Source organism: Vidua macroura, chromosome 7, assembly GCF_024509145.1.
Source record: "Vidua macroura isolate BioBank_ID:100142 chromosome 7, ASM2450914v1, whole genome shotgun sequence".
NCBI classification, from domain to species: Eukaryota; Metazoa; Chordata; class Aves; order Passeriformes; family Viduidae; genus Vidua; species Vidua macroura.
Window position 1 is genome coordinate 33,318,054 of NC_071577.1, and position 13,036 is coordinate 33,331,089.

The 13,036-nt window shown below is 41.4% G+C and overlaps 1 protein-coding gene across 1 annotated transcript in view; it reads right to left on the reverse strand.

The window, feature by feature from the left end:
• Positions 1 to 7,651: 7,651 nt before the first annotated feature.
• Positions 7,652 to 13,036, reverse strand: part of ACTR3 (actin related protein 3) — a 28,695-nt gene continuing 23,310 nt past the window's right edge. The window contains exons 7-12 of the mRNA XM_053982748.1: positions 12,530 to 12,673; positions 11,600 to 11,773; positions 11,149 to 11,241; positions 10,581 to 10,706; positions 8,950 to 9,033; positions 7,652 to 8,559 (exon numbers count right to left, since the gene is read on the reverse strand). Of these exons, the coding sequence (XP_053838723.1) occupies positions 8,464 to 8,559; positions 8,950 to 9,033; positions 10,581 to 10,706; positions 11,149 to 11,241; positions 11,600 to 11,773; positions 12,530 to 12,673 (717 nt within the window). The 3' untranslated portion in view covers positions 7,652 to 8,463. The remainder of the gene's footprint in view (positions 8,560 to 8,949; positions 9,034 to 10,580; positions 10,707 to 11,148; positions 11,242 to 11,599; positions 11,774 to 12,529; positions 12,674 to 13,036) is intronic.

Sequence of the window (13,036 nt, forward strand, 5' to 3'; positions counted from 1 at the left end):
ACATTATATAGCTTTCCTTTGGGGACGAGTGAAAATTACACACAGAGGGACTGGAAATCTATTAAGCCATTCAGCAGGTAATAATTCCTGCCAAATCAGGCAGTAATGTTAGCTGCTTATTAGCTGTATTAGATACCCGCAGACAGAAGGCATCCGGCACCGTTCTGTGGCACAGCATTATCTCTTGATTTGTTTCAGGCCACTTGTGTTTGTCACCCTCCCCCTCAGGAAGCCAAAGCCACCACCTGGCGTCAGTTAGCTGGAGGCTTCCCTCTGTAAATTGATCTTTGTGAATTAAGGCAGCAGAAGCTGTGGGCTGAATTACACCCAGCTGCGGGCAGGGTTGTTTTAAGAGGAGATTGTATTTTCAGCTCAGGTGAGCCAAGGAGGGGATGAGCAAGTTTTGCTGCTCCAGTAAATCATACACTGAAGGCTTTGTGGTTTTCCCCAAAAGACAGCTGCACACAGACCAAGGGCTCTAGCAGCACTATTAGGACTTGTATCTCCTGCAGGAAAAGAGGAGAGAAAATGCATCAACAGATATTTTGTAGGCATCAAGTGTAACAATTTGATTAGTTATGTGACTCCTTGACCAATTGTTGGGTAATAATCTTGGAGAGCAATCTAATTTAAATTTCTATTTACTGTTATTATATTACAGCTGCTAAGAACAAGAGCCTGTGAGTCCTTCCCCTCCTTTTTTCCTGACTGCCTTCACCCTTTTACTGTGGAGCTGCTTATCCAAAACCCCATGTGGAGCAGGCAGGCAGTAACCCCTGGAGCAAAGTGCCCCACACTGCAGGGGTACCATCCCCACTGGTGCATAGAGAGCTCAGGCACCTCAGTGCCATTAGTGACCCATCCCTCTGTTGTGTGACTTACTCAAAAAACACACTAGATTTTAATTATCATATTATTTCCATAGAGTACCTAAAATCATGGCAGAGGGACACCATATAAAAAATATTATCCAGTAAGTCACTCAAGATTTGCACTCATCATGTAAAGACCTGGCTGTTAAATGGTCTTTCCCATCACATCTTAATTGTTTAATTTTAAAGGGCAGATTTGGAGTTTTCTGAGCCACTTCTATCTAAAGTCAAATATACACGATGGCCTCGCAGTGTGTGATCTAGCTGTGAATGAGTGAAATGCCTTTTCAATATTGCCTGTGCACATCAATATAAAGACTATAATATTGAAAAGTCAGTTGTGTTTACCAAGCTAACGTGCACATTTTACGTGCTCACTTAGGCCAGTGCACTGTGTCAGTGGCAAGCCAAGGCTGTTAAGGCACATACAAATACTGTAAAAACTGAATTACGTTTTTCTATATCTTTGCAGTTGCCTCTTATTTTATATTCTCCTGCTCCTTTTTTATTCCCCATGTGAAGCTGAGCACCATCCCCCTGCTGAAATGCTGACAAATCCAGTTATAACTTCATTGCAGCAGAAAAGCCTCAGGAAGATGAGTCTGGATCCTGCTGCCAGAGCCTGGGCAAGGGGTGGAAGGTGATGGAGGTCACCAGGCTGGGCCATGGTGCTGTCCCAAAACTCCAGGCATGTGGTTTGAAGCAAGGAGTGTCCCAAACCTGCAGCTCCTTCCTTCTGCTTTTTCACCAGGTATTGATTGTTTATCATCTGTTGGAGAAGTGCCTTTCCTGATCCACCACCCCAGACACTGAGAGGAGCCCCTGTACCATCGTTACCTTCCTCTTTATGTCTGGATATTTGTCCTGCTTTAGGAATTTCCAGTCCCCCTCTCTTCTCCTCTGCTGCTCAAACACACCCAAAACAATGTGAAGTTATGCTTATACTGAACAATGGGAAAAAAAAAACCAAAAAAACAAATGGTATTTGAGGTGAATAAGGGCTTAAATGCAGAGAGACAATTTAAATCCTGCATTGTCATTAATACCCATGAAGAGGAAAGTAGTTTTTCCTTTGGGAAAGATAGCAAACAAAGCAGCAAAGGGACTTCCATCACTTTTCTGGCTTTGACTGCAGCAGCAGGTGGCAGGGGTCACACATCTGAGGAGACTCAGGGGATGCACCACAGGATTCACAGCAGCCCTACATCCCATGGTCCTGCAGCAGTAGCACCTCCTCCTCTGCCAGGATCAGGGCTCAGGCAGCTGCCAGCACTGCCCACCAGGGAGAGGAAAACCCTGCAGATAGGATCAGACAGGCACAAATATTTTCTGCCAAGAAAATTTCACATTTCCAGTGCGTTTTGAATGAAACTTTTAAAAACAAATTTTTTATGCCAGTGAATTTTCCCTCAGATTTTTTTTTATTTAAGCTACTCTAACCTGCTTGAGTTTCTGCAGAGTAAGAACTATGTGAAAATTAAGATATTGCTACACAGCTATGTATTTAACAAAAATTCCATTTTTATGACCAACAGCCTGTGTACCCGGCAGAAGGCATGCATGTGGTCACAAAAGCTGGCAGGGAAGATGCTTGGGTGGGCTAAGGAGCAGGCAAAGAAAGCTGCCCCTTCTTCCCAGCCCAGCTCTGAATGCCCACCTGCAATGGTCTGCAGGATTCAACCTGTGCTGAATCCCTCTGTCCAGGCCCTTAACCTTGCTCTGACTGCTGGAGCCAAACACATTTCTCATTTAAAGGATAATTAACCTTCCAAGTGAAAGGCAGGGCTCCAGGCTACACAGAAGTGCTGCAAGAAGGAACCCAGGGAGACCCCAGCTGCAGGTCTGTCAGCTCAAACCCCACCTCCCTGCATACCAACCTCTCTCTCTAGACAAGCTCCAGGTGTGTTTTATCTCTCCCTCCAACACACCCATTTACAACATGGTTAAACTCTTAGGGGATTGGAAAATAGTGTGCCATTTGGTTTCCCTGTCTCCTGGAGGCTGGAAAAGCAGCTGCTGCAATTCTCATCAGGGTTAGAGTGGGTCACAGCACCTGGCCCTGGCAGCCATTACCTGCAGAAAGCAGCTAATACTGCTATCCAGCAGGTTCTTCAGCTGGGAGGAGGTGGGAGCAGGCATGAAAGGGAAGGCTGTGTTCAGGCAGCACACCTGAACCATGACCACGGTCTGGACATCACCACCAAAGGCACAGAGTCCCCCAGTCCCCATGGCATCTCTGGTTTCTCAGTCTGGTGCTCAGCTCTGGTGCCATTGTCACAGCAAACACACCCCATTCATTAGGGGAATTATGGACATAATGGAATAAGGAAAAAAAAAAAAAAAAAAAACAGAGGACAGAAGTTGTGGAGTGCTACAAAATGAGACATTGACCCCACAGGTCATAGAGCATTGTCTCCTGTCACCCCTTTGATCATTTGTTTTTGATCTATTTAGCTCTGTAGGGCACAGACAACAAATGAGAAACCCTTTCCCTGAGTACAACAGGAGGAGGAGGGGGATCAGGGGACCAGAGATTTTCAGTGGGCAGTATTTGTGCCAGCAAAGAGCTGCCATCACCACAGATTCCCAGCACAGAAGCTCAGGGGCTTTTGCCACATCCATGCAGTGGGGAGCTGAAGCATCAATTGACCAAATCCACCACCAGAACAACCCCAGGAGCCCCAGGATCACCTGGGAAAACACACAGGCTGTGCCGTGGGATGCACGTCCCTTTCCCCTGCTCCACAACCTGTGCTCAGCCCCTCTGGCTCAGCTCCTGATGCATCAGGCACTGTCTCACCTTTACCTTGCAGACAGCTCCATGTTTGTCTGACTTGGACAGGTTTTAGCAGCTGCCAGGGTGCTGCAGGGCATGCAGGGGTAAGAAAGTGAAAGGACCGTGAGTTAGAGGTGGCTGCCCAACCAGAACAAAATCATCCCTGCCCTCGGGGTGTTGCACAGCTGAGGAAAGGTGTATCTGCCCTTTTTGAGCTCGCTGTCAGCCTGCACATTGGGCAGATAGACCACGTTAGACATTTTGTAGGTCAGACAAGTTAATGGAGGTGAGAGAGGAGCAGAAGGGTGGCAGGTCATGACTTCATGAAATCAAAGTGCATTAGCAATAATTAGAGGAGTTCTTCTATAAATACTCATAGCTCTATAAAATACAAGAGGCGCACACAGCTGCTGCCCAGCTGTACCCAGGACTACTTCCAGTGTCTGCTTGAGCTGAACACTGTGATTACACCAGAGCAGCCTAGCTGTGGCTCAGCTCCCCAAAACAAAGTAAAAACTTTCCTCTTCCCCAAATCAACCCTCAGGTAACAGCCCAATTTGCTCAGAAATGCCTGGTGAGCCATGCTGAGGACAGTGCTGAGACATCCGTGCAGGATCACCACAGCAGGGTAGGATTATCACTACCCACTTTGTGGGGGACAAGCTCAGCACACTAAAAGAACCAACCTCTCTCAGGACCACGATAAGCAGAACTTTCCCTGCCTTTAGCTCTGCCAATGGGATGGGTGCTCGTGCCATCTCCTGTGCACTCCCTACAACCAGGTGGTTGAGGTAATTCAGAACCAAATTGCAATGAGTGCAAAAACCTCCTTGCAGTTATCCCCTGAAGGGCTGTCACATCCTGCAAGTGACATCGGCTCCCTTTCAGTGCCCCTCCAGGATTCCCTGTGCCAAAGGACTCAGTCCTGCCCAGCACCCAAGGTGAGCTCACACCACTTCTGGCTGGAGCAGCTGCAGGGAGACACGGATTCCTTGGCTCCAGCTAGAAAGACAAGGCTCTAATCCTCCTCACCTTGACGTGATTACAAAGCACCAGCCTTTCCGGGAAGGTTTGCCATCAGATGTTTCCAATCAGCTGTTTTTTTCCCAGGCAGGTTGTGCTAAGGGGTTTTCCAGGCTGCAGCCACGCAGGATTTCTTGTAGGAAAGTGCCATCCTGTGGCCAAGTGTGAAACCCTGACTGTATCGAGCCTGCACACTCCTGCCGGGCAAAGCCTCACACAACTAAAACACATGCTACAGTAAGGCCAATTGCAATAATAATATTGCAGATGTGCAATTGCAATAATAATATTGCAAACGTGCTGCAATAAGGCCAATTCCCCCTCCCCTCCCCACCGTGCTTCAGCTGCAACTCTGCATTACAACAGATTCGTGCATGTTCCTGATTTTCTGGGTTCACTGGGAGACAGACCAGTTGTTTCATATTTGTCATTATTGTTTGGGGCACAACTTTTGGTATTTTTCACCACTAACACAGTGTGGCTAAATCAGAGTTGGGAAACTGGAGAAGACAATAAAACCAACCCACAACGAAACACCACCTTTGGGGGTTGCATCTCGGAGCAGTCAGTGCTGACAGAGCCCTTGCCATGCTGTGGGCAGCAGGCTCAGCCTTGGGCTCTGCAACAAGTCAGGGAGGGGGAGACCCAAAAAAGACCAGGGGTAAAATTTCCATACAGTTGAGTAGCCAGGGTATTTAGCTGGGAAGGAGAGATGTATTTAAACCCCTGCTCCAGTTAAAGTACATTTATTTAAAAGAACTGGAACTCCAAGATGCTAAAAGAGATGAGTCTTGGGCACTCACATTGGTCAGCTTCTGGGCTTTCATTAATGACTTCTTCTGTGCCGGTCTGTTCAAACAAAACATCTTTTTTGACCATTGAATTCATGAAAAGAAGAAAAAAAACAAGTTCTTTTCTCAGCCATATCAGTGTTACATGCTTCATATCAAGTGTAAGTCTCCTTTATAGAGACTATATACTATACAATCAGTAAGTTGGAAAAGACCAGCTCAGCTTTCAGCAGATGAAGGCAGACTGATCCTGTGTCATTGAGATTTCCTTCTTGAAGGTCCAGCCTGCCTGGACTCCTCTGCCCTTTAGGATGGTCTCCTAAGAGATTCTGTCAGCCAGCCTCATACATAGGACACAAAGCTATGCTGTGATATCAGTCCCATTAAATCCTCCTACATGGGTTTAAAATTGCCTTCATGTAACCTCACCAGTAACAAGTGTTTGGAGAAAAAAAAAATAATTTCATTCCATGTGGGTTTTTTTTAACCTTTTGGCTGCTTTAAGCTCAACCCCACACAGAACAATGGGATATGCACATCTCAAGATTGCAGAGGGTTTTCCTGGAAGTGCCTGTGTTCTACATTGTACAGTGTGTGCTTTACACAAGCCCTGGGATGACTGACCCACAGGCTCCTCAGCCCTTCACCACTCACCAGCAGATCTGATTTGGATCTGGTGTTACAGGTGCAGAACACTGATGTAAGCATTTCCAGAAAGTTATTCCCATTGTACAAGACTGAATTTACTATTATGTCTGGTGTGTTCAAGTATTGATGACTCTCCATGCAGTCCAAGTCATTAACAGGAGCTGCTCATACTTTTTTTTTTAGTTCTTTTAACTCACTCAAAATCAGCTGTGGCTGGTTAACTTCTCTAAAAAGTACATCTACAGTATTTAAAAAAAATACTGTACTTAATTACTTCATTCTATGAGAAAACTAATATAATTTTAGATCACAGCTACAAAAAAAAAAAATCAATTGTTGTGTAAGGGTATGGTTGCCTTCCATTCTCTTCTACACAAATGACAAATTGAAGCTTAGAGCAGCTTCCCTGGGGCCGCAGGAAGATGAACCCAGAATTTTGTGTAACACTCGAGGTCTCCCTACAGCTGTGTGTGACAGGAAAAGGAATTCACTCCTTCTCTTTGCACTTGCTCACTGTTATGTATCTGTGTGTCAGGAAATTAAGTTTTACAAGTGAATTTTTAAGACTTTTTTCTAGAGAGGAAAAAGATCCTTGCCTTATCTTCACACCACTGCAGTGTACCAAAATATCCTGTCACTAGAGTATGATACAGTGGCAGTACCAGGACTACTGGAAAAGCACAACTTGAACTTTATTTTTTATATATTTGCCCTATTGGTCTTCCCTACCACATGAATCAGTTATGACTCAAACCGAGTTAAAAAGTGACTTATAAAAAACTGAAATACTGTATCACTGTTAGGGAGATGTCACTAATTGTTTTGTAATAAAATTGTTCAAAATTTTGTTGTTTGCATCATGCTCTGTTTGATTCCAGCATGTAAATTTTTTACAATGCTTGCTTAGAAATACTTTCCCACATTTATCCTTGTTTTGGAGTCACATTTACCAAGTTTTGAAGCTCTGGCAATTGATAAGCTTCTCTGATGAAAGTGTGAGGCATCTTTGCAACTCGGAAGAAACCGGGATATCTCCCTCTTGTGGTCTTCTATGCCAACAGCCTCAACTCCTTCTGTGGGCTCAGAAGTGCCTAAAGAAGAGTTTTCTTTCATCAAATACCAACAAATTGTAAGCAATTCCAGCCACTACAGAAAGTGTTCTTCCTAGAAAGAATGAGAAAGAGATTGTTTCCACTTTATTTTTATCTACATGGTATTTTCTTGCAGAAAAACCACAGAGATTGAAAACGCAGTGCTGACTCCTGAATAGCACCACCTGCAAGAAAGTGGGGGGAAAAAAAAGTTACAGACAAAGTAGATGAACAAACCCAACAGTGGAGGAGCTGTCAGGCTTCTCTAGGTAAGTGCTAGCTAGCTGAACACACAAACTGCAGTTCTAAAATGCTCACACTTGAGTTACACAAAGCACATTACATCTCTACCTCACAGACCAACCTCACTCCTCAAAAGCCACAGCGGATATGTAGGGACCCATGCTCAGAACTTCCCATGTTATGAGATTAACAAGTCTGACACCAACATAAAAAGAAATTTTGTGCCTTTATTGGAATGGTGTTAGGCTTTAAATACACCAAATTTTGATAACCTGATTATTTGGTTTAATTAGAAATGACACTACAGAACTGCAATACTGGTCCAACAGTCTCATCTTTACTTTTTTTTTTTTAAAGCAAGAGATAGTATGAAAATGCACCAAGTAATCAGAAAGCACTAGCAGGCATTGGTTAATCCAAGATAGTAGCTTCTTAGTTCCAAAAGCACTCGCATTGTATGGAACCCAGGATTTAGACTGGTCATGATTTGCAAGAGCTAGTTGCATGAGTCATGACTTTTTTTCTTTTTTTTTAATTTACTTTCAAGTTGGTCACTGGTAAATTTTTTTCCTCAAATATTACAGTTTCTTTTATTCATATTTTTCCTCAAAGTATAAAAAAGTATGAAATATAAACAAGCTCCTGTATTGCACCCATGAAGGGGTACAATGGAAGCATTAGAGAGCTGACTATCTACACACCATCAAATCCCATCAAATCTTGGATAGTTCATTAATATACAAAATATCAGGGCACAGAAAGAACTAAAATCCACTTTTTTTGTTTTGTTACGCACAGGTTCAAATAATCAATCTAAAGAAAAAACGTGATCATTTTGGCTTTCCACTACATCCGCATGTTGAGACACTTATTAAAATGATCCTGCTTATTTGTGTTTGGTCTTTTTCTTATTGTCAAGTCATGTTTGTTATCTTAATACCAGCCATCAGACAAACAAGTAATCAGAAAGACTCTTCCTCCTCCCCTCTTCCCCATCCCTGACCCCAGCAGGGTCAGCTTTAAGACATGACTCCAAACACAGGGTTGTGACGACAGATGCTAGGGCCAATCTCTTCATAATCTTTTTTGGTATGGCATACTTGGTAGAATTCAGGCTGTAAAGGGAAGGAAAAAACCATTAGTGTATGGTACAGACATGTTATTTTAACAATATTAACTTTTATGTAGCCAGTGGAAAAAAACAAAGATAGCAGAGAAATCCTAAAATTAACTTACAGATGTGTGGCTAAATATCAATGCAAAGAATATATTCTGCCACAAAAATAATATGCACTATTTAACAACTCACACAAAGCCTTAGTTCAGCTTTCTTTTGCTCTTCCAAGTCTTTAAAGTCTAATGCAAAACCAGGGGAAGGTACATTTACCACCTGAGGTCTATCAGAAATTCCCCAATCACATTTAATATACAATGAAGGTGAGATGAGAGTTCCAAAAGCAGAGTCAGAATGACCCAAACATGCTCAGCTTTACAGCTAAACTCACTGTGGAAGCCAGCATTGATCCTCCAAACCAGACTGCATATCTCTGCATATGGTGTGTAATGACTTGGACATCAATGGGCTTCGGCTGCAGAAAAAGGAGAGAAAAGCAACACATTAAAAGTCACTTCTGCTGGTAAAAACCAGATCTAGTTTTAAAGGAGTGTGGATTCCAAGCTTACTTTTCATAAATTAGTATTTTCATAAATGCTGTGCATGTAAATTTACATTTATGGCATCAGACTTGCCCTTGTACAACGAAAAGTAAGAAACAGCTCCTGTTTATAGATAAGTAACCTGCTTTATCAGACAGAGATACTTCACACCCATTTTTTCACACTATGTTCTGATTAATTTCTTGATGGACTATTCATTTATGCATTTATAAGCATAAACTTTTCAAAAAACACATTTTAGGAAGCTAATTTTCAAGTTTCATGTGATTATTCTAACAAAGCATCAGTTGCAGATTGAAAGTTTATCCAGGATCAATACAGTCAGTCATGCTTTTCTGAACTATAGCACTCATTCCAGTCAGGCATTCCCTTTCCCTCCATAGGCACACAACCTATTCCTTACTTGTGCCACTCAAAACTGCAGTGTATGTAACAGTTTCAGAATTATTTTCCAGCTCAACCTGCTGAAATTTGAAACAGTATCTAAAAATGTTCTGTAACACATTTGCAAAACTCCAGCCAGTGATTCTTTGCCATGCCTCGCACGTAGAATAGAAGAAGAATCACATCCAATTTCCTTACTCAGATTCTGCTTCTTTACTAAGTGGTACAAGACTAGTGAAGAAAACACAGACTAAGTGATGCTTGTGGGCCAGAGAACTGTGTATGAGTTGTCTACATGGCATATTATAAAGCTCTGCTGGGGCTTTAAAGGATTGCCTGAGCTCTCCTAGCTAGATTATTGCTTCTAAAATATAAATGAGGAAAATAAATTCTGCTTTAAAAGGAAAAGAACCCACTTTTTTTTTTTTTCTCTGCTGGTCCTTTATTTATGCAGAGACAACAGAGAAAGATGCAACAGTTAGGTCAGAGGTCTGCAGTGGAAAGAGCATAAGTTAAGGATGATGCAGTTTAGTAAAAACATGGAGGCCCTCGTAGGATCGTAAGATAATTGAGGTGGGAAGGGACCGCATCGTATCTCTGGACTGGCCTCCTGCTCCTTGCCTCTAGGCAGGTAAGCTGTAAAGCCAGAGGAAGATATTTAGGGTTTTATCCAGCTGAACCTGAAAATCAGTGAACTCCCCATATGTACTGAGGTGCTATCACGAGTCCCAAAGCCTTCCCTTCTCTAATCAAGGCTCCCTCACTCCTCACAGGACATGTGCTCCTGACTCTCCTGGTGGCTCAACAATGAGCTTGATTCATTTCTCTTATCTTCAAGCTCAAGAGACTGAGCACAATGAGCTATAACTGATCAATAAACACCAAGCACAAAGACAGCTGGAGTGGCCAGCTGCTGGTGTGTGATCAGTGTAATGGATGACTCTCTGAAAAGCCTCTATAAGAGCTTCAAATAAGATAAAGACATTTCAACAAAGACCACAATCATTGCAAGATGTTATTTGCACATTTTCCAGGTAACAGATGCTTGTTAGGTGTAAGAGCTGCACAAACCAACCTTCAGTCTGCCACCACTAAGTTCTTCACTAAGTTTCAGCCTGGCATCAACAGTCCTTTTCAAGTCTCGCTGTAAACGGCGACCGAAGTCCCTGAACATGGTTGAGCCTCCAGAGAGGACAATATTCTGTTTTGAATAACAAAATTTGTTAACCACATCTGAAAATGCAAGTCTCCACATTACACAGTTCCTAAATATCTAAATACAGTTTTAAAAGCTACAGTTAGCAGGTATGCTTTTACTGTAAATCATCTAGCATACAAGCATGACACGACATGAACTCACCAAGAGCTTGTCACATCAAAACTGTCTGTGCTTTAAAATCCATTTATATCTTATTACATCTCACCACTTTTGCTCAGTTTTTTGTGTCCCTAATGAAAAAGCACATTCTGAAAATGTCTACATGAACAAGAAACCCTTCTGCATATCAGATTAATTTCTAGGAAAATGGTTAGTTTTGCTCATTTGGTATTGGTTTTTAAGAGTTTCAAATATGTACCTTGACAAAAATCACAATTTCTCTAATATCTGTATATTAAAAAAAAAATATATTATAGCTACTGACCTTATATAGAGGACGCCTAACATCAATGGGACAATTCTGAATAACTTCATCTACTACTTCTGAGATTGGTTGCGTGAAGTCAGGATTAGCAAACTGCAATCAGGAATAAAATCAAGTCACTGTGGAGGACCATGTATTGCAAAGAGGTCAAGAGGAAAAAAAGGAAAGAACCATTCTATCATACTAGAGATGTCATGAAAATTAATAATGGAAACATTTGTTAAATATTTTTGCTGCCATTTATAAGTGCTTTTTGTATCAACCTGGATTTCTATAAAGATTAGTAGCAATCAAGAATCAAAGCAACAATATTGTATTTATTATATGTATTTATAAATAAGAAGAAATGTAAGTAAAGATAAGCACTTCTTTACGATTTTGCAAATAGGATTTCTCTGCTATCACCTAAAACACATCTAAAATGAAGTATAGACAATTCAAATCAACTTACCTCAGGATGGAAGAAAATCTCTGGCCCCAGGAATCTCTCATAACCAACATCAATGGTAAATTCTTTCTTTGAGATAGCATTAATTCCAGTATATTGTTTAATCCACTTTGTACCATCTGTGTCATACTTGTTAAATTCTTTTACTAAATCAGGGCAAACATAACTAAAGCGCTCCTGAAAATGGAATAGATACAGTTAGAACTATCTAAAATATAGAAAACTGGTAAATTTCAAAAATGTAGTAATTTAAACTTTTAAGAGTAAGTATTCAATTGGCAGATAAAGAACAGGCCTCAAAACAGCTGAACTGCCATTTACTGTACACAGGTAGATAATGGCTCTGCTACTACAGATTATTTCTGTGCAGCACTGCAGGCTCTGGCTGAGCTAAATTACTTTTCTTCTGCTTTTCCTCTAAACTTTGAAGATTGTGAGAAATTAATTCTGAAATACATTGAAGAACTGCCAGAGAAACAAAATTGAAGTGCACTTTAAGCTGAATGTCTTTCAGAATAGCTTTGTTCTCTATGTAATGTGTATTACAAAAAAAGAACACATTAATATTCAGAAAGAATGTAAGAGCAATTACAGCTCTTTATATGACACATCCAGCCAACAGTATTTCCTACAGAACATTACAATAATAATAGCAACAGGATAATAACAACAATAATGATAATGGAGGAGAAGAGAAAGGGGAGACAACAGGTGAAGAGTGAAATTCCAGGCCAGACTGAACTGGAATAACCCAACTGTAAATCTTGAGCTTAAGCTATTTCATGTTATTACAATATTAAGAGATTTTTATATTACTTAGAATCAGAGCCCCATTACTCAGAAGTACAATTACTTTCAGATATTCTTGTACTTTAAAACAAGATACCAAGTTGTGATATAAAATAACTTTAAGATCTGCAATGTTCACATTACCTTCACTGCTTTAGCTGTTTCCAAGGATTGTTCAGGAGGAATTCCTACTTCTCTCTCCCTCAGCAACTGCTGAATGAAGTATGTGATATCTCTGCCAGCAATTGGAATGTGTTTGATACAGCTGCCAATCACATATCCTTCAGCCTGTACACAAAATTAATGGGGAAAAAGGTACTGATAAGAACTACTTTCATCAAAGCTCAAAGGGAGAGAGAAAGACATGGAGTCTAAACTCCTACCCACTACCTGTGATTCTGAGGCTAAAGCCCTTTAAGACTGGCTCATTTAATTACCACAAGTCCAATTCTTCACAGTACAGCCTTACTTTACTTTGCATGGCATTGGTTCATAATTCTGACAAGGTTAGAAGGAACAGAAAGGTCACTAGTACATAAGGCAGACAAATCACTATACTCACTATTCCTTGGCCTTTATTTTCTCTTCAAAATGAGGTTACTCTTACCAAAAAGGTCAAGGAAGCTTTTTTGGTGAAATATTATTTTAGAA